The following is a 22,878-nucleotide window of genomic DNA, read 5'->3' as shown; positions in this document are numbered from 1 at the left end:
ACAGAAACATGTAGCATGTTTAAATGAAGCTGTGGCGAGAGTATAACATGTAACCGCTCTGTGTGGATCGTAGGAGAAAATCGGGAGTTTCAAAAACCCCACGTCAAAAGAACAACAAACAGCAGTGATTGCAGGGTGGCCTTTGGACGAGTTATGGGCTGTGAGCTTCCACTCACAGAGTAGCTTTGGTCTGCTTTATTGCAAAATGTGCTAATGATCTGCAAAATTTGGCAGGCATTGAAACACTTCCACCTGTGTGTCTGATATACATCTGCTGTAGTGTCCATATAGGGTCCATTAATGCAGCAACTTACATGTGTTAGACAGCACTAATTGTTGTATTTGACAAGGAAATATAGTGAAATACAATTCACTTTGTACAAAAAAAAAACCTCTACAGCATGGTACCACAACAGACCAACTTAATAACCCTAGTCCTAATATGTCACCCTGTCCCTATACATGAGAAGAAAGTGTGCACTTCTAAAGTTATAACTACTGGTTTGGAATTGTTTGACAGATATCGCAGTTGGGAGGGAGAATAAACATATACTTTTCATTGCAGTAAGACCTTCCCCATTATTATTTAAAAATAGTAAAATAACAGTAGCATAGCTGACAACACTTCCACATGTTTGTAGGGCACTCTATGAAAAGTACTGATCACATGTTTTTCTCAAGCCGATGTGATGAATGGAACTGAACACACACACACACACACTCACTCATGTACTAAGCTGTCATCTAAGCCAGTGGTTTTCAAAGTGGGGGCCGCCAGGGGGCACTAAGGGGGCCTCAGAAAATTGGAGGGAAGATAAGAAAAAAAAAGAAAAAATATATATATATTATTTTTTATTTTTTCATTTTATTTTTTTTAATAACCATTTTTCCTGAACCGTACAACACGTAAACTGCCGTAATCTCGGATTCTCAAATTCAGCTGCAAATTCGGCATGAAGACGTCATAACGACGTCATAATCTGTGTAGACCTGGCGGTTGTTATCAAGCTGCTCTGCTCCTCAAGCTTGCGTGTAGCTAGCTAGCGCAAAATGGGGGTGTTTGACAACAAACAGACCGAAGGAGCAGACCAACAGCCCTGCCATGGAGGTCTCCGCTGCAAAAAAACCTAAGAACTCATGGCCAACTAAAATCCGAAAATATGAGGCAGCATACATTAAGTATGGCTTTACAGCAATACAGAAAAATGGCCATGATTGCCCGAAATGCGTCCTCTGTCTGGAGACCCTCTCAAACGAGTGTTTAAAACCTTCGAAACTTCAGCGTCACTTGATGCAAAAACATCCGGCAGAGGCCGATAAAACAGTAGACTTCTTCAGACGTAAAGAAGAGCATTTGGTCAGGCAATCTGCTGCATTCACACAGCAAGCTAAAAGTAAGAAAATACATTCTAAAAGTTGATGTTTCTTTACATATTTTGTAGCATTGTCTGTGGGTTTGGGGGTCCCCGGCCAGAAGCTAATGCTGTTTGGGGGGCCTTGGCATGGAAAAGTTTGGGAACCCCTGATCAAAGCTGTTGTTATTTCAAATCACATTCTATTACATCCTGATTTTATAAGGATAATACTGTATTGTTTAAGTCATGGATACGCACAGGCTAATAAAGCATGGCCTGTGTCACCTCTAATGATTAAATACCTGTAGAAGCATATCTGTTCCATCAGATGTGTATGAGATGGATGACTGAAAATTGTGGTTGAAACGCCTCCTGTGTGGCAAGTTGTGAGATAAATGGTAACCAGGCTCTGAGAATTGTACGAATTTAAAGATGACACCGTTCATTGAATACCTACATGCCCTTTGGCTTCATAATGATGCTCTGTATTGGAGTGGCCTCAGTGACCCTGCCTTCACTTTTACAGTCTCTGTGACTTTGGTTTCTGATGAAGTTGTAATTGCTTTATAGCAGGTAGGTTAATATCATACGTAGTAACTCAGATAGAATGAAATATCTAATAAATGAATATACTGTAATGAGATGGAGCATAAACCTTCTTCTGTTTACAGCATGTTCTTTGGTAAAGGGTATTGTTTATACTTTTTGAAAGCTGTAAAGATTATACAAACTGAAGTAGGAGACTTCTGAGTTGGATATGAAGATGCCTATCAATAGCTTACCCTGAGTAGAGAAAGTCTGCATAGGGGCTATTTTTTATCTGCACGCTAACTTTCTGTAGGAGCTGTTCTGTACTGCTCCGTACTGTTTCAGCTTGGGTACAATCTGAACAAAGGAAGTGACGTTCTTTGGTTCTGTTGTTATTTGTTTTTCACAAAATAAGGTTGAAGCTTAATATGGAAGCAAAGGATTGAGTTGGAAATATGGATTGAGTTTTGTTCTACAAACACTAAAGTTTTGGGAATGATGGCTCGAGGCATTACTGTAAACAGAGCTAACCTCTCCCAGACTGACTGAGACAATGCTGTTCTCATCAGCAGCTCCTGTAACCCCAACATACTCCAGCTTCCAATATCAGGAAAGAGCATTGGTGAATTTGAATTTATTTTCACTCAAGCTACACTAGCTTGTAACTTTTGAGTGAAAAGAGCAAGCTCCCGCCACATGCCTGATAGTGGAAGCTGTCAGCCGGGTGCTGAGCTCACAGTAACATCTGCTCCACACCAGTCACGCTCACACTGGGAAATCCAAACAGCCCCACTTCATTTATAAAAGCTCAATTTATATAAAAATGTCTTCTGGATATCTATCAAGAGGTTCACACAGGGTATGTTGGCTCCACCGCCTCCGCGGACACATAAACATGGATAGAGTCCATTTTACTCCAAAGCAAGTGTGATTGGACGCCTGTGTTTATGTTCGGTGTTTCAGGATTTGAAACTGACGCTACAGGCTTTGGCTACAATGTACTCAATACTTATTAAATACTACAGCCATCTTTACTTTTGGTATGGCTGTGAGCTGTTAAGAAATGTCCGTTACATTTTATTTTCAAGGTGACACATTTTTAAGGCAAAATGTTGATTTATTGATGAAGATTTCTGCAGAGACTTTGCAAAATAGTGCAACAAACGTAACAAATGTTGGCTTTATACCCCAGTACACTTTAAATTAACTAGGTGTACAACCTGTTGTTCAAACACATCTAGAGGTAAAAGTGTTTCTGCCTGTTCTGACCGGCTACACTCGAAGGCAACTGCTGTCACAGCACCCGCTGGCTGCATCACACTGCATCTTCTTATCTTTCCTGTTTTGGCAGTTTACCGACAGTCTCTACTTGACACACTAAAGACCCTGTTTACACCTGACATTAATATGCATCTCCAAATGCATCTTTAGTGACTATGTGTGATTAGATCTCACTTCCCTGATCTATATGCCAACCAGAAACGTAAACTCAATGCAGAGAGTGCAGAGAGAGCACTCATATGGAGTGAGAGAGGGGGTTGGGTTGAATATGGACACTGTCAACATAATATAAAACTTTCTTTGAAGTGTCATGTTTGTCTACAGTTCTGTGGTTTATTAGTGAAGGGTATGAAATGCACTGCAGACCAGAGTCTCTGTTAACAATGAAAAAACAGACGGTTAGATCTGAGCTACATCTGCTCTATGAAACGTCTGTATCCTCACTGCGCTTCATTGTTATAAAGGATGATGAACTGTACGGGGGTCACGTCTCTCGACCGCATTCAGACACTGTCTCACCTCCTTCCCTCAACTGTAACGGATCGCCCTGTTTTGAAAATAAAGATGCACCCCATATTGATTCATAATGCTATCAATCAATACGTTGTGTGACGACATATTTTGTATTAAATCAGAGAACCTTAATCAATAAATCAGGCCAAATTGTTACCCAGTAAAAGGGGATGAACTGATTAACAGATGTGTCACAGACCCTCTCCAAATGTGGCCTGAGTGATCGGATCGCAATGCCTCCTCAATGCATCTTTAGTGCGTTTACAGGTGTAAACAGCACCATAGTGTTGCGCTTTGTGGTCCTCATGAAAAATAACTGTAGTTCTATGTAGAATAAATTAAAAAAAAATATTTAGAGAGAAGTTCTGACTCCAATTCCTTTCACACCTCCGCACACCAAGCCAGGAAAGTTACAACCACAATCCAATCCAATGGGGACTCAGATGCTGCCAAGGCTTGAACATGCTTCTCCAAGCTAGATGCAGGCAAACATGCACATTGCTCAGCAGAGATATTTGTGTGGGTGTTTCTGGTGGACATTTATAGAATTTAGTGGCTCATCTTTTTACTTTTCATTCATGTGTACTGAAGAGATGAGTGATCATTAATGTGTTTTTATGAATGTGTACAATTATTGTGACAATCTACAAAGTCAATCATTAAAATACCCTCAGGTTGTAGCATTGAACTTGGAGACAGAATAAACTTTGATTGCTCCTCAGTGTAAAAGCCATCATGTGCTGTATGTCTATGTGTATTATTTGTTTGTGTTGCACAGTGGTTTCTCCTTTATATACCTGTTTAGTTGGGTGGTGGGATTTCAGACAAAAGGGGTGAATTGGGCTCTGACATTTTCTGTTGACTGTCAAGTTACATCTTGCCTTTTTGTATTAAAATATTTTGTCAGATTTGAGTTAAATAAACGGTTAAACACATCTTGACTTTTGATTGTTTTTCGTGCACGGACACTTCACAGTGAGGAGCCCAGTAAGTCTCCTTTACAATCATAGTCGCTACACTCAGGATGCTGGTTGTGTGGTGAAGTTTGTGAACATTCATGACGCATTTGAGACACATGCCCTCCCTCTGATAACGTATAATAAGATTCTGGGTTTTTTTTTGTCAATGCTTCCCAATGAAATGTATCCAGTGAGCTGGTTTACAAAATGAGTGAAATGGGTCCATATTACCCCTCTCAACCCCTCAATTTGCTGTGTTATGGAAAGTGTTCCTATGGTGAAATACTAACTAAAACAATTTCACCATCATGTTAAAACACACACACACACACACGCAAACACTGAATCATAGAACACTTCTATTTTGTAGGGTACAATAAAGCTTTTAGTCCAAGTTTCCACTAATGAAACTGCTCATTCTTTAAAACTTCATTACAGGCTTGATATAAGGGTGGCAATGCTGGCTCTAACTCATACACATACACACACACATACACACACACACATGCAAACACAGTCAGTGTTGTGTAATCTGATCCGTATCACCTACCGTAGCCTGCTCTCCATCCTTGTTTTCTCTACTAAAAGAGGCAGAAACACTGACACCGTTTTACTAACATCCAGTTTAAAAAAACATCAAAAACATCAAACAAAACCACAAACTTTCTTTTGCTCTCTTGTTTTTCCGTCTTTACATCCTGGTGGACCTTTACCTAACCGCCACCTTAAGAGAATAATGAACAGGATCTTGTTGTGTGTCTTGTTTGAGGGCTTTTATTACGTAACACAAACTTCTCCTCCAAGACCTCCTGGTTGTAATTTCTTTTTATTAGGGGGAGGGAACTTGAAAGCTTCTGTGTTGTATCATCCTTCTATAAAATGGACTTGTAGCCATTCATATTTTGGCTTAGATCCCAGTACCTAGTACCTAGTAGATTTATGCTTTTTTTCATTTTATTAGACCTGTTCATTACTGTTAAGAAACGTTTTGTCAAGTGAATCATTTTCCGCTAGATCCCATATTTTAAACCGGTCTGATTTTTCCTTGAATGGGCCATCATACCAATCTGTCTCCTATTTGGCCTTCAACATTCACTCCCTGAGCTGGTGTGCGTGGTTTAGGGATGATTTTGTGATCTCATTGCACATTTTATTAAAGCAGACAACAGCAACTTTTTTTTCCTGATATCGAATGTCACCAGGTGCCCCCCCCCCCCCCCCTCCCCAAGGAAGCCTATAAAGAATGATCATGCAAAACCAAACTAATGCTTTTTCTGAGAGTTGTCCAACTCATAAAGTCAGGAATTCAACAACCACACAAGTTGCTTCCTAAAAACAGATATTGACAGTGGCACAGCAAAGCAAGCGTAAAGTGAAAGCTTTTATGTGTCACTTAAAGATCTATTACAATCAACGTCCTTGTTGTAAAGGATATTTCCCAGTGATTCAAAACCACATCATTTAACAAGTTACAGATGTTGAATGGATGGTGAGGTACTGAGAACAACACAGAATACATTGGTTGTGTCAGTTTCCGTTGAATAAAGGCCGCATTCCTCAGCTGTATTGTGACAAGTCTTTGAGGAAGTCCTGCGCAGGACTGTCCTTGAACTGTTGTTGGACTTTGCTGGAGGGGCCCTTAAATGTGTTCTGACAGATTATTACATTTTTCCTCTGTTGTAAAATGACCTAGTGTCGACCTTTGCATGATCCAAGTGATTTCTCTGTATATGTAAAAATCCTATCATCAGGTATGATCTCACTCATGTCCCCTGCTATAAGGAACACTGTCTTTGTTAGATTAGTGTGGAACATAAGGATGATCAATTCTGAACAATAACTATTAGCCCTTACCCCTCTGGCTCATCCACAAATCAAATATCAACAGGTGCCTGAACAACCAATACATGCAAACTACTGAATTAGTTTGAGCAGGATTACTAAACGTATTCCCTTGCTGACTGACAACAGCAAACTACAGTCTATTAGCCTCAACTTTCAGGCAAACAACTGCATTTTGTGATCTGGTTAAGAATATAAATACAAAGACATTAAGCCATCTGTTAAGATACCAGAGAGCAAAGAGACATACTTGCCCTAGGTGGTAGAAGACTGTGAGGAAGCTTCATACAGAACTAAAGACACAACCACTCATGTCAAGTCCAAGACAAGATCAGGTCATACACAGTGTTACACATTAGTGTTACCAGACTTAAATGACAAAACAGAGACATCAAACATCAGCTTCTCCCTTCTGCACGGAGGCAGATAGACAGTACATGGAAGTTAAATAAACTCTTTCAGGACCAACGACGGCAATAGTTGAGATTTCTGGCCGAGACAGGCCTGAGTCAAAACACCTCTGAGGCCCATTCAAGTGTGAGAGAATAAAGAAGTTCTTGACTCCCAGACTCCAGTACAACATTGTAAGAAATCCATTTGTTTATTTAGATTTTTGAAAAGGATAGCTGGAATTTTGGGGGATTTCAAAGCTAAAGTGTGGGGAGAGTTATACGTTTTAACTGACCTATATTAATCAGAGATTTCCTCTGAAAATATATTCATTTGCCTATAACCACCAGGGAGCATTTATACAAATTCTTCTCAGACATACTGTCGGAGTGCAGAGTGTCATTCTGTTAGAGTGAACTGAACTTGCTCAGGGCCCATGGCACTGTGATGAATCATCAGTGAAGCTCTTTTGATCAGTAAAGATTTCACAGAAATAAATGTACCTTGTTATTAAAGTGTGCAATTCCTCGTAACTTGTGGGAACATCCCAAAATGCTTTTAAAAAGAACATTTAATTATACTGAATGAAAAGTGCTTCACTTTATTATTATTATTTTCATTTTCAGATGGAAAAACCTGGTGGAGGCAGCAAACGACGACTACCCAGTATCACCTGAAGAACTGGAAGGTGAGCAGGAGTTTGTGAATGACTGAGAATCAGAGGGAAAAGTAGGCCAGTAGGTTTTGCAGGCAGACTGTCGGCATATATGTTTCACCACCCGCCAGTTTCCACTACATCGCCCATTTGATCTGGGCCTCATGTTCCTGCCAGACACTGTGGAGAAACTCATTTTATAAGTGATGTTAAAATATTTAGCTCACCTGCACTGTGAGAAGGTGTCCCGTGTCAATTAAGTAATTAAAGAGGTGCAGGTGTCGGCTGCAGGTATCCCACAATGCCGAGGAGACGGAGCCTCTATAGGCTCAAAGCCAGACACAGGGAACCCAGACACAATTTCCATGTGAAAGAGCAGACGGAATAGATCAGCTTACCCAGGGCAGCTTTCAGTTTCCACAATGTATGTACACTCCATATGACTAAATTAAATGCACGTACTAGCTTCTCGTGGCACAGTCAAGATGAAAATCTCTTGATTACTGTAGTCATGCAATAGTTATCATCAAGCTGGTTCTAGCGGCGAAGAGTTTTCAACTATGTAATGAAATATCTCCCGATAAGAGGGACTGTCAAAAAATTTGGTCACCAACATTTGTGCTTCCCAGTGGATGTTTCTTTACCCATCATAGCGCCATGCAGCCTATAATAGATAAAAGCATTATCTTTTATTGGAGAGAGTTTTGGTAGTATCTCATTCCGGCAAGTTTTTTAGTCCTGCTGGTGGTTTCATGCTTGTTTATTGATCTGTGAGCGGTTGGTGAGGAAAAACACCAACAAATGTAACAATGCACCAACAAAATCAAAGAAAAGTAAGACTGCAGGCAAACACATACTGACATATAAAGCATTTATGTTCACTGGTATTACAAGGAGATTTGTCTTAGAGATTTAAATAAACACAAATAGGATGCAGGCCTTACTTTAAATAGAGAGAGGCTTTGGCTAGCTTTCTGCCTGTTATTACACTCATTCTCTGCAGGGTCACACATGTGACTGTGTGCTTAGTTCTTAGAAATAAAAAGGTTTTTTATTTAGTTGTGTGAAGAAAAAAACAATGATGTGCTCTTGTTTTACAAAGGTTCAAAAACTGCACTATTGGCTGTCACTACTGGTAGTGTATGAGTACCATCCTCATGCTTTTCCAGTGCCTTTGTCTGTTGTTCACAGTGTTTAAGAGTAACAAATATGTTATTTAAAACTGTTTAAGAAACTAAGTTTACTCATCTGCTTTACTCAACTTCTTCATCTTATACAGTTTAGAGGTACTTCTGCTTCTCTCAAATACAATTAACAGGGAAATGTATTTAAAATCATTTAATATTTATGTTCCTGAAATTGATTGTACATAATTATTTGACTTGCACTATTTAATTGAGGAATTCTACACTATGACATTTTCTCTTTTACTTGATCTTGTCAGGTGATGCTGTGGGTGGTGGCGTCTTTGCTGATGCTGGTGGACGATGTTTTCTCTGAGGAGGATAATAAAGAGGCTCAGTCAGACCTCCAGCGTGTCCTCAGGCAGCCCTCCTGGTCTCCTGCAGAGGATCCGGTACAGGACAGAAGCTTCCACACACCTTGGCCTGAAGCCATTGGTTGGTATTTAATTTTTTCACATCATCAGCACCGTCACCTCTTTAGTTTTGGTTGAGTTTATACACAGAACAGTTTGGTTGAAGATGGGAAATGTCATGATGTGGGTGAAAATACCTACTCTGTCAAGGTTAGGAAATCTTTGTGGTAATGGTTGGAAGGAACCGGTGCTGACTGTTGGTGTGACACAGGAAACTGTAGGAGGTCACCAAAGCCACAAGCTTTGTTTACCTTTTCATCCACCTCAAACTCCACCCAGTTAGTTTTGTGGTAGTTACATAAGATCTGCCCTTTCTTCACGACAAAAGCCGTCTTCGCCAAGACTGCTGGACCTAAACATCCATTGTTTTTAGAGATTTTAACCACTGATGCTGCCTGGAGATAATCAGTCCTTTGGCCTAAAAAAATAAATAAAATAAAATAAAAATCGCAAAATCGCAAAATGTACCTTTAGATGCTTGTGGAAAATCAAAACATACATCCACAAATCTGGGACATGTAGAATAGTTTGTGAACCTCAAGTTGCTGAGATGTGATTTTATTGGCAGAAAAACTTCATAGAAACCCTGTTCCTCGCTACTTTAAAATGTGATCATCTTTCATAAGAAATGAGACCCAAACCCAAAGCAAGAACAATATGGACATTTTGTAGTATCAAGTATGTTGGAAAACTCTATAAAACATGCCCAGTGGGATTACATACAATGAGGGCATACAACACTTGGCTTCAAAGCTTAGGACACTTTCCATTTCATCTTTCACTATAACATTTCTCAGTTTTTACAGCAAAGATGTTGAAAACAAACCTTCATAAATCTGAAGTGGAGGCCATTAAAAAGCACTGTGTCACTCCTGGATGACTAATATAGCCTCTGGAAAATTTGCCTGGTAGTTTTCAACACTGAGTATGGCCTTGGTCAACTGAACAAGGGCCCCTGTGTACAAGAGGGTAAAAATAATCAATCCAATGTGCAGGATTCTGTCATGCATCATATTCGTGTTCAGCACAGCTTAATAAAATGAACAACTGTGGAATGTATGTCTGTTTATTCTACAAGTCAGTTTGGTAAGTAACTAAACCAGACTTTACTTCTCTTAAGTGATAAATAATCATAAATTAATCATACTTATACTAACAAACTGACACTAAAAAGTAAAATAAAAGTAATCTAAGCCAACCTGTCCATTGTACATTATTTAAAAATAATCGATGAGAAAATTTAAATTAGCAAAGGAAACAATATTCACACATACAACTTAATAGAAGAAGAATCATGGACCACGATTAATCATTACTTCTACAGGTATATTTAAAACATGGTCATGTCCAGGAGAGTCAGCCAAAAACATTCACCAAAAACCGTGTTAAAACAAAGGTCTGTTATATAAAAGTTTCCCCCTCATGTTGAATATTATTAGAGGATAGCTTTGTTTTACTCCTGTATCTGATGGGACATGCCTTCTCCTCCAAGCCTATATCAACTCAAAGAACAGAGTTACTGTACTTCTGTGCTTCAAGCAGTTACTGCACATTGTGTCAATAACTAGTGTTACTGACGTTGTTTTGGTGGTGTTGTCTGGCAAACCTAACTTAAGTTTCTCCCGTTCTTCCCTCGTAAACTGTGTTCATGAAAGTGATGGAAAATGTTACACTAAACCCCTAAAGCATCACCCCTTTCTCGTGACTGCACGAGAAATGATGTTCAGTACGGTTACACATGATTGCCAGAACATTGCCCAATTCAATTCTAACATGGAATAGTTGTGTAATTACATTATAATGGAAACCCATGTGGCATGTTTTAACAGGGCTGAATATGTACCTGAGCAGGGTTTGACTGAATGCGTCCTGTGCTCTTTGCCTGGGGAATCTTTCTATGCATTTTTCTGTTCTTTTTTTCTCATGATTACAAGTTTTCTCTTTTGGTAAACATCAAGGCATGAACTGACAAGCATCTCTGCTGCTGTAAATGAGCATTCTACAGTGCTAATAACCATTCCCTTAGGAACACACTGCATGAAGGCATTTAGAGAAAATGCAGGGCTAAGCCATCCACAGGTCAGGAAGTAGAAATCAGTCAGACACCTGGGCCAGGTCTCCACTGCGGAGTGGGTAAATCTTGTTTGAAATGTTCCTGGCAACTGAAAAAAGCAACTCCAGCTCCTGTTGGAGTTCAGCCAGCAGCATGCTCCCCTGTTAATGACCCTGCATAGTGACAGTACATGTTGCAGCACTCAGCTGATAACCAGAGGAATCACTCCCAGTTTCAACGCACATGTCTGCTTTCAATTTAATCACACATGCTCTCCCCTGCTAGCTCATAAAAGTCCAGTCTAATCCAGTGCATAAACTACAGTGTGAGAAGTTTTTCACCTTTGAGTCTCTAAAGATCACAGTAGACATCTGGCACCATATGAACTTTCTCATCGTACCATCAGGAGTCCTAAATATCACAACATTCTTCAAAGATTTCTTCTTAAGAGCTCATCACACGGCTGCTGAAAGCAACTTTTACTGAGGGACTGAGAGAGAATCAGAATTACTTTATGATCCCATGGGTGAAATTGGGTTATGTTTCTGATGCTCCTATTCTAGAGCAGAAATACAAGCATAGCAGATTATAGACAGTATAACATATCTAATGAATTGTATTGGCCATATAATATAGCACAGAGAATGTGACACCAGTTGTTGGGCTCATGCAGAAATAAAAACAAATATTTTTCCTCTTCATCATACTCGAAATTGTTTCCAGTATGTCGTTGTACCACAATAATGCAGATAATGGAGATTAACTAATCGCACACTTGACATGCCAAATATGTTTATCTACTCCAGGAATCTGTGAGGTGTCTGAGTAAAGGTCTGAACATATGGCTAAGTGAGTAAAAGTGATACAAGATGTCTTTGTAAAGTCTTGATACCTGGTTCTTGTGTGAGTTCCATGGTTTACAGTTTTGTTTCAGTCTCACAGCTCCCATAGCACTGCTTTTAGCCTTGTAGAAGGTAATGTGAAAATGTACGATTAAGCCAATTTACACAACCGGGTCATCACCAATCAGCAGACAGACTCAGTGGACTAGCTGGTGATAGCAAAAAAGTAACAGTTTGGTAAAAAAATGGGCGGATCACATTAATAAGGTAAGGTCAATACTTATTAGAGCCGTATAGTCTATAGGCATAAAGACTATTTTTAAACATCCCGTCAAACAGGCATTTGAACTTCCTGAAAACTTATTTAATGGGAAACAGTGTTTCTATAGCAGTACCCTCTCGCAATAGGAGGTGTAACCAAAAAAAGCAACAAATAAAGTTGGCTCATAATTTTGGACAATCCTGCCCAAAGTGATGCAATTACGATACAATGACAATGCTCCATCAAGTTCATCAAAATTTTGGAAATTTGTCACATTCTGCCGCAATGCCTTTTCTGATACAATCACAGAAGTTTTCAAATAATCCAATAGTTACGTAATAAGGTGTCCCTTTCCTTTTCTTGCAGAAGAGTGGGCACAGGAAGAGGAAATCCAAAAGAGCAGATGGCCTCGCTCCCCTCATGAACCAAACTTGCCCAGAACGTCAAGAAGGAACCGCAAGAAACACAAGAGCAGTCGCGACTGCCACTTGGAGAAGAAGCAGATGCGGGTGCGGGATCTCGGTCTTGGCTATGATTCGGATGAGATAATCCTCTTTAAGTACTGTGTTGGCACATGCTACAGCTCACGGAAGAACTATGACCTTGCCCTCAAGTCTCTTATGGACAACGGGAGCATCACTGGGAAGAAAGTCAGCAGTCATCCCTGCTGCCGGCCTACTAGATATGAAACTGTGTCCTTCATGGACACCCAGACTACTTGGCAGACAATTAAGTGGCTTTCTGCAGCCAACTGCAGCTGTGTGGGATGATTGCAAAGAAAGGTTTATCTGCTATACACAAAGAGAGAGTTGCTCTTGTGGGAGCCTCGAAGACTGGTCTCTATAATGGGATACTTCACCCTGGTTCATGTGGTCTGAAGATGGGGCCTGGAATGGGGACCACAGTGCAGCGTCCAGGGCCTTCCCTCCGCTAATAGCTAGTGGAGGTTCAGATGCCGTCAGCTAGAGCCTGATGGCACCAGCAGGCTATCTGGATGTCTGCCACCAACCTGGGGTAGTGGAAGGATTGTTTAATGCCACCAGCAATAAGTACAGAGGAGGAAACTATCAGTACTGTTCCTATCCACAGTGGAATATATTTTGTGTCCTTGAATTAGCCCATTGGAGGCTTTTGGGAAATGCAACACCCTCTGGCAGCCATGTTGGAGATCTTCAGCTCTTTTGCAACAAAAGCTCTTAGTAGCAGTTTACATTTCTAAGAGTGCAGCTTGGCTATCTCACCAGAATTCAGTATATTTATACTGATAACTTCTGTGTTTGACTAGATGCTGTTGAATTTACCATTCGTCCTTTATCTGCACAAAAATCATACAACCACCTATCTATCAATGACATTAGCTATGTGGCTAACAGCTACTAGCTAGTCCACAAGTTGAAGCTAGCGTTAGAAGAGGCTACCTGCATGCTGACAATTGTGGCTGAAACATACAGACTCAAGAGAGTATGACGGGTCATTTTTTTCTTAATTTGTAACCCAGTCTCCCAACAGTCTTGGAAATAGTTACAAAATGTAATCTATTAGTGCACATGTTAACAAATGTTCATGTTTTTTTCAGGAAATCACCATGACCCCTTAACACTGCATTATTTGTTGGTGGCGTGTAGCCTAGTGTGTTCAAATTACATGCCAGCAGCACGAGAGACGACTTTAGATCTATCTGCTAGAATTTCTTTCTCTTTTACCCTAGAGGCCAGTGTCCATGTCCCAGGACAGCCCATATATGGGCAATTGATAGGCTATAATGGCACTATCAAAAAGTTGCTGTTGCTGTGTACAATACATTTAAAGTTTAAGACGATTCATGGTTTTAGGTATGATTGACATTGTGATTCAAAAGCCTTAAATGTCTTAAATTTTGTTATTTAAGCCCTCTGACTACTTAATGATCAAACAAATAGAGTTGTTTAGATGCCCGGTCCCTGATGCTGCCTCAAATGCAGTATTGGGCATTGGCAAGTATGCCAGTGAATGCATCGATCCTATACCATGACCAATTAGCCCCCAAAAATGTAACAGTTTCAGGTTAATTATAATGTGACAAAAACACACAGCAACAGTGTGGTTTCAGAAGAAAGCGTAATGTTGGTCAAAGCTGGCAAAAGGTCAGCCATCTGCATATTCCCACCAATTTTATGTAGATTTTTTAAAATTAGACTAATATCAGAAGGGTACTCAATATGTGCCAATACTCAAGTCCAGGTATTGGAAGTGGTATCAGGAAGAAAAATGGTATTAGAACATTGCTGCTAACAAAGCCAAATACTCAATCATTTGTTCAGGTCACAGTAATCACTGTATCTAAAATATAAGTCTAACTTATTAGACTATTTACTTTAATTTTGAACAATTTTGAATTTCACTTCACCCACAGAACAGCATTGTTTTAATTTTCATCTTTTTCTTGCATTGTTTTATAACTCATTCATCATTTGCCAAAAGCCAGTTAGCCAGTGAGCCTCCATGATGGAGCCAAATGTACATGATAGTTCTGAATCGCTGGCAAAGCCTTCATTAAATCAAAGTCAAGACAGCTTGAAATGAACAGCCTCAAATCAACCAATAACTCAGTTAAACCAGATAAAGACCTATTACTATGATGAAGACGTGCTAATAAGAACTTAATAGCAGTTGTTCTGTTTTGTTTAGTTTTGTAAATATGATGGTCTTTATAAGACCAAAATTTGCTTTCACAATGTGATACAGCTCTACCTTTCCTTCCAGGGCAGCTCAGTAATAAACTATCTGGTCAAGGGAAACTCACATGAAAGCAACTGTAGGCAGTCTTACAATGTCCGAAAGAATCGCTCATACACACCACAAACATAACTTTACATGACCCCATTGTCATCAGATCACGACATATTGTCTACTAGCTCCTCCTTTGCTAATTGTTACTGCTTCAGTAGTTCTGGAGTGCTTGTTTCAGCACAGCTTGTTTACATCTCTGTCAGCAGTCTATTGTAAGATGCCATCACAAATATAGTCATGAGCCAACCATCACTCAGAGTGACAGCTTTTCACCACATGGTCTATTTTCAGACCAGGTGTGACATGATACCACTCACAACCACCCGACCTGTAGTTTAAACAAGAGTGGAAAATCGGTTTGAATGTCATTTCTAATGCTTGTGTCAGTGTTACAGAACACATTAACAAACAGCTTTAACAAAGTAGCTATTGAGAATGCAGCATTTATCACCACTTATGTAACTTCCCTCAGTGATATGCAAGATGAATTAAAAATGAGCACAAATGGCAATAACATTTTTACATTAGCAAATAATTAAAGTTTACAATATGAATTTCAGTAGCACTTTTGAGGTGTTGCCGTACCACTACTACAGTATATTGTAACAATAAGCCAAAGAAATTATCAGGGGTATTTCAAGTGCAAAAACAAGACATCATCTGTCACCGGCTTCCCATTCATGTACAGTGTCAGTTATCTCGCTGGTTAGGTCTCTGTAGTGCCGAATGAATGGTAGTACTCCCACTCAGTTTTAGTACCTATGTGTGTTGGTGTGTTTTACAGACAATGCAATTATTTTTGATCCTTTTTTTTATATAATGTTTTGGCCTTTGCCTCATTGATAGGACAGTGAAGATAGTAAGGAAATGTGGGGAGGAGAGAGGGGGGTACGACATGCACGAAATGGCTTCGGAATCGAGCCAGAGGCTGGTGGGTTGAGGACTTTTCCCTCTGTATATGGGGCGATATAATATTAAAAATGTAATGAATAAATTGCCATTTTAATAATAGTGTAATACCAATTACAAAATATATTAATTTATTTCAATGTGTGCTAAAATATCTCATGGTGTGCGCTTATTTCTAGGTTTCATGGCATGTTACTTGAGTTGGCAGTAGACATTGGCTCTGGATATTAACAGTATGCTGCATGTGTTATTAGGATGCTGGGTTGGTTACACACATAGTGATTACATTTTCAAAGTATTCTTTGAAACACTACGTATCACTGCATGTGTTTTTAGCTTTGTACTGCACATGTTTATGAGTCTTTTAGAAACCCGAGTAGACACATATAGCCCAACACAAAATGCAGTCAGTGTTCAGTCCTTCACATCTTACCAATAAAAAGATTTGGACCCTAAACAAAGGAAACATTTACAATGGACTACACTATCATAAGGTAGAAGATTTATTTTACATGCAAGCGTTCTAAGACAGTATTCATTCAATCTCTTTGTGTTGAGCTGCGTGAAAACTAGTCTAAAAATATCCATGTGAAGCATCGGCCTGTTTGTCTTTCGTGTCTTAGCAGCGTGTATCTCTCAGAGTGTGTTTCCACAGATAACACTGGGATAACAAAGCACCTCCAGATATTTTTATTACTATATTGGTCCTGCTTCACACTATTCAGCTTAGTGAAATACTTCCAACTTTTTTTTGTTCATCTGGATCATGTGAAGAATGCTTACAGCCAAGTGCACACAGAATCTCACATTTGCTTTCAATTACACCAACTCATGTTTCATACAACAGCAGGTTGTACTGCAGAAACAATCTTTAAGAACCAGCACAAGCCATGGATTGTGATCAGTTTCTCAAATTAAACAAAAACAATACTTGTTGGCCTTTATCAGCCTTAAGGGTAGAGGTCATATTTCATTATCAGAGTTTTGATAAAGCTTACAAATGTAAACCAACATTTGTTTGTATTGCATGCTTTCTCTGAAGATAAAATATATCAAGACAGACAGCCTTGGACTTACGCAAACTGTTTCCCTCTTGTGCTAAGATTAGACAAACATAGGACATGGGTGCTTTGTTTTTGTCTCAAATGTCTCCTCACTTTCATCTTCTTCAGTGCTAAGACATGATAAGAGAAGACCAACCCTCCTAATTTCACAGTGAATAGGACAATACTTATTGCCCTCACTGCATATTTCTCAAAATGGTGGATTGTCCCTTTAGGGCCGTAAGCGTACCTAGCGTGAGGAGAAAAGAGATAGTAAGAACAATGAAAGATTACTTCCGTACAGATACACTGTGCTGAATAAAATATACACAAGTGACTACATTAATAATAGTTCTGTATGGCTTTATAGGCTGCCAGCTTGTGTACAGACGTTGAATGTGGTAAATGTAGTTCATCACTTGCAACATCATTTCTGTGGCCTTGTGTCACTGTTTAGTTCAAAACTGCTCTGTACTTAACTTCTCTAAAGAGATGCTATGCATCATGCTGCCTTACTGTACATAAGAGTATTTATTGTTTAAATTATTTTATTTATTCTGTGTTATTATTAAAACTGTTAAACTGTTTCTGATTATGTTGGTTATTAATGAAGTAGCCATATGTATTTATGTTTTCCCATATAACATTTTTTTCATTTTTGATATAGAAAAAAACATATTTAGTAGGAAGCAAATAAAACTTTAACTGAAGTACATTTTTATGCATAATGAAACCATTACTTCTATATTGATACTGATGTAATGGTTATTGTGTGCTTTCATGTGTTTGTTTTGCGAATGCTTTTGACTTTACTCTCACAAAAATTCAATATTAATTATATACTGTGTGGAGTCTCGAGTGTGCCACCTGAATAATGATTAGGCTTTAACAGTGATATGTTCCAATAATTTAATCAAATTAAAATGTAGCTCACTCTGCAAACACATAACAACCAGCTAACCACAACTCATGTTGTTGTACTGCTAGTTGTCAAGTTAAAGGTGCCCAACAATGTATACATCTTAAATTGTAATCTAATTGAGAAATATGTCATATAAAGCAAAATGCTCAAGAGCAAAGAAAAGCAGCCTTGAGACAATGCACTATATACAGTAGATAATATAGTAGATCATGAATTGGTATACAGCTTAACAAGCCCAATTTCTCAACCAACCAGGTTTAACTCAGTTAATCTTTCAATAATTCAGATTAACTGAGATCACTAGATTTAGAGGAATTTGCCTCTCACTGGACAGTGAAAAAAGGTAATGACAACATTTATAATAGATTTTCACACCAAAAAAAACGTGAATTTATTAACATATAACTGTTAAAGTCTGATAATTCTATCAGCACACTCCAGCCTCCATAAAACGAACCCAGGGGTGAAAAGAGCATTATTCGACATACTGATTTACTGACGGGGTTGCATAGTGGGGCAGTGGTTAGTGCTGTCGCCTCACAGCTAGAGGGATCCTGGTTCGAATTCCAGTTTGGACAAAGGGGAGTCTTCTGTGTGGAGTTTGCATGTTCTCCCCGTGGTTCTCGCCAGGTTTCCTCCCACAGTCCAAAGACATGCTCATTACTTTAATTGGTGGCTCTAAATTGTCCGTGAGTGTGAGTGCGAAAGGTTGTCTGTTTCTATGCGTCAGACCTGTGATTGGCTGGCCATCAGTCCAGGGTGTACCCCACCTCTCGCCCAATGACAGCTGGGATTGGCTCCAGCCCCCCGCGACCCTGACCAGGATAAGCTGTGACTTACTGACTTACTGACAATTACTGACTTAAAATTATAATTGAAATGGAACACTTACACTTCAGTTATAGGAACACAGAGACCCTGAGCCCATTAAGCCCTTTCTTGTGTGAAACACACCAGGGTAAAACACTTAAGGGTAAGAATTAATCAATTTTTTTTTTATTTATCACAACATCAATAACGTCAATAAAGTATAGACCTAAAACGTTTGATGCTTTACAGTTTGTAATGGGCAAGGTTTAAAAATGTGTTAAATAGAAGGGTTCACCTACATACGATGACTACAGTTGGATCTGAGTGGGAAAAACTCGAGCATGGACGGTTGTCTTGTTCTCCATTGGGAACACTACCAAGCGAGGATATTCTGTGCCTGGCACCCCTGCTGTCAGAGCCAAAGCTCATTCAGTGTGCAGGTCCGAGGGCTCTACACTGCGCTCTCTAAAGGACTCTTATTTGTACTGTATGTCAAGACCATATACAATATAAGACAGTATTCTACTGAGAAACTGTCAGGTGATTACTCAACAGTTTACTGTTGAAAACTTTATAAAAACAACCTCATATATGATATGTTAATAGTCTTCATATACGTCGTGGTACTGTATAATCTTGAATATATTCAGAATTGTTGGCAACATACTCTAAAATGCCTTCAAACCACTATTTTTGTACATTATAAATAATAAAACATTATTTTAAGAAAAAGTATGTTGTCTTGCTGTGGTTAATATGCATTTACCTAGTTTCCACTCTGTAACTTCTCTGTAGTAAAACTTTGTCTACGATTCTGCCTGTGAGGAGTGTTTGTTGTAAACAACAAAGCTGTGTTTACCCACCTGAATGTACTGTGGGTACCTTTCAGGTTTAATACATGTGTGGAGCACACATCATTTTAGAGCATTGTTAACATCTGCAGTACTTGTACAGTATTTTTTTTTTTCATAGTTTAATATATTGCTGCATATCCTGGCATGTTACTACAGCCTATAGATTAGTCAAAAAATGTAACATAATCGGATGCCTGAGTGCAATCTAAGGCACATCCAACCTCATACGCAGGAATGTGAACAAAAACGGAGCTGCACTCAGCAAAAAGCAGCCCCATAAAGTACCAGAAATCTTAAAACAATCCTTAGCTGTAATTAATGCCACACCACACAATAAATAATCTAATCTTACTTTTACTCGGCTCATTTTGTTTTAGAGCATTTTAAAAGAGTTTCCATATGATATCCATAAAGAAAATACCCTTTTGTAAATGTAATGTAATAACTGTATCCCATAAATCATGGCCAAACAGTATGGGCAGATGCTCAAACGTGGAGCAGTAGATGTAAAAGTGTAATCAGATAGCAAAATACTAGTTAGGCTACTGTAAGAGTCTGAAAGGTGAAGAAATCAAAGAGAGGCCTTAAAGCTGCATTCTAACTAAAGACCAGCAGAGGGCAACGCCACCATTTCCAAAAAGGCAATATTACAGCTCAAGTTAGAGAACCAAGAGAGAGAGAGACTCAGTAGGCAGAACATCAAGAGTCTTTAATTGAAAAAAAATCAAAGGTTAAGTCCAGACGTGGTCAAGCTAAGAACTGGAATATTGGAGGCAATGTCAAGAACTAGGTCAGGATTTTACAGAAATCAAAAACGCTGAAAAGCTGACACAAACACAAAGACACCACCAAAGGCACAAATAACTGTCTGGTGGAATGGAAATGTTCATACTGGGGAAGTGGAGATTTTCACCGTGTTGTTGTTTGATTGGTATTTAACTAAATAAATAATTGCATTTAAGGATAGATATTCCTCCAGAGATTATAGATTCTGCTGAAAATAAAGATGTCCTTACAGCTGTAATGCAGCTGGACTCATCCTGAGGTCGGCGGCTGATTCCAGATGTTTACATAGCTAGAATGTGCGTAAAAGCTGCTCACCTAACAGATATGTAAAAAGCACAGAAGGTCAGTACAGTTTGATCCTCTCTGCAGCTGCACCATAGTGCGTAAAATGCGCGCAGCGCCTCTCTCAATTTCCTAACACACATGTTGCAGCCGCTGTGTGGTGCTTACAAATATTCAATAAGGAGAGAACAAAGGAGAGAACATTACACATTAAAAACACAAGGGAAAAACATTTCCTCAGTACTGACGTTCCTCCGTCGTCTTAAATTATCGGACAGGCTCACCAGCCTAACGCATGTGGACTCTAAATTGCTTTTAGATTATGTTTAATGGGCATTTGAAATTTAATGACTAATAGTGTAATATACACTGAACAAAAATATAAACGCAAACCTTTTTTTTTTGCTCCCATTTTTCATGAGCTGAACTCAAAGATCTAAGACTTTTTCTATGTACACAAAAGGTCTATTTCTCTCAAATATTGTTCACACATTTGTCTAAATCTGTGTTAGTGAGCACTTCTCCTTTGCCGAGATAATCTATCCACCTCACAGGTGTGGCATATCAAGATGCTGACTAGACAGCATGATTATTACAACCGCAGACCACATGTAACCACACCAGTCCAGGACCTCCACATCCAGCATCTTCACCTCCAATATCGTCTGAGACCAGCCACCCAGACAGCTGCTGCAACTGAGTTCTTTTGTTTTTGGCATGATGCTTTCTCAAGCAACAACTCAAACCCTTAGTGAGGTTTTTATTTTGTGTAAAGTGTAGGACAACCCTCAAGCACATGATTGCACAACAGTGGTTTGTGCTTTGGCTCAATAAAAAGGTCAGTTCTTAGGGGGGCTAATGATTTTGACCTTGGTAGTTTTTGTTTTTTGTGAAATTATTTTGTTTCTGTGTGCAAAGTAAATTAATGTAAGCATCCAAAATAAAACTAGGATGTTTGGAAAAGCTGTATTAAAAAAAATCATTGATCTGTTTAACAGCACTTGGGAAATTTTTGAAAAAAACTTGAAATTTCATAGGGGGGCTAATAATTTTGACCTAAACTGTACGTTCAGACTGTTTGACATACTTAACACTATTCTTAAACAATGCATTTCGACACCTACAGCTATTAAGTTATAAATCACTTCACTAAAACTTTTTACAGAACTCTAAAGATGGCATGTAGCTGTCCCGGTTTATGCCAATACCAGAGTTCTTCCAGCCTGCAACTACCAACGTGAGCGCCAGCAGCACCAAGAAGATGGTCATGCTGCAGAGACAATTATTAAAAGAAATTACTTTGCTTAGAAACATCTTAGATGTATTTCTCCCCAAAGGCTTTGTTTGAATGGATACAAATTTAACTTTATTATTAGTATTGATTATCATTATTATTATTATTTAATAAATCTTTAACATATGCCCTACATTATAAACTTAAACAAAGGGACCTGAAAACATTGATTAAATGAAAAAAAAAAAACATAACAGGTTTTTGTTTCGTATATTAATAAACACTTATTCATTGACATTGACACAGCTGATATATACATTGTATTATTCATTGGTGGTATTTACATTTAGATCATGATACGATGTACATAGTAAATTAAGTAGCTGGTGTATTTAGTTAGGGAAATCTCCTCCTTATGAGATCTTTCCTCACTTGGATGCCAGAGTTGCATGGGGCAGTGACATCTGGGCCAACATCTTCCTCAGACTCATAGTAGTCTGGGATGTTTGGGAGCGGCAGGTTGTAGATGATGCAGATGTTATGCAATATAAAGGCCGAAGCGAGGATTTTGCAGGCATTTTCAGGTGTGTACGGCAGCACTTCTCTTGAATGGTCAATGCATCGGAAATGGGATTTCACTACCCCAATGCATTTCTCTACAACATTCCTGGTTTTCCTATGGGATTGACTGTAGTGGCTTGCTGCCTCTTGCTCTGTGCAGGATAGGTGTTATAATCCACGGTCTTAGCGGGTAGCCACTCTCACCTGGTATGATTTAAAAAAGTAATTGAGACAATACAGGATTTGCATCTTGAAAATGCATAAACACATTACTGTATATTGGAATATTTGATGTAATTACCTAACAACTATCCAGGAGGAATCTTTCCATAGTTGAATGTGATGCCTGTGCCTGAATTCATCGGCATGGATTAGTTATGGGTGCCGTCTGACCACATTGCCACGATGTCAGTGACCCTCAGTGCTGCATC

General features: G+C 39.0%; 1 protein-coding gene across 1 annotated transcript; it reads left to right on the top strand.

The window, feature by feature from the left end:
- The first annotated feature begins 1,050 nt into the window (after positions 1–1,050).
- On the top strand, positions 1,051–13,047 carry LOC138607271 (neurturin). Its single transcript, XM_069679851.1, has 4 exons — positions 1,051–1,108; positions 7,495–7,556; positions 8,968–9,142; positions 12,644–13,047. Exons 1-4 carry the CDS (start codon positions 1,051–1,053, stop codon positions 13,045–13,047), a joined length of 699 nt encoding a protein of 232 aa, XP_069535952.1.
- Positions 13,048–22,878: the final 9,831 nt, after the last annotated feature.

This window comes from Semicossyphus pulcher, unplaced genomic scaffold (assembly GCF_022749685.1).
Source record: "Semicossyphus pulcher isolate SPU_LCO1_2020_fin unplaced genomic scaffold, fSemPul1.0.p SCAF_4, whole genome shotgun sequence".
NCBI classification, from domain to species: Eukaryota; Metazoa; Chordata; class Actinopteri; order Labriformes; family Labridae; genus Semicossyphus; species Semicossyphus pulcher.
This window is presented reverse-complemented; position numbering and strand designations above follow the sequence as displayed.

Coding starts and splice junctions, on each gene's coding strand:
- LOC138607271 (XM_069679851.1), top strand. CDS start 1,051: ATGGGGGTGTTTGACAACAAACAGACCGAAGGAGCAGACCAACAGCCC. Junction 7,557..8,967: donor ATCACCTGAAGAACTGGAAG/GTGAGCAGGAGT, acceptor TGATCTTGTCAG/GTGATGCTGTGGGTGGTGGC. Junction 9,143..12,643: donor ACCTTGGCCTGAAGCCATTG/GTTGGTATTTAA, acceptor CTTTTCTTGCAG/AAGAGTGGGCACAGGAAGAG.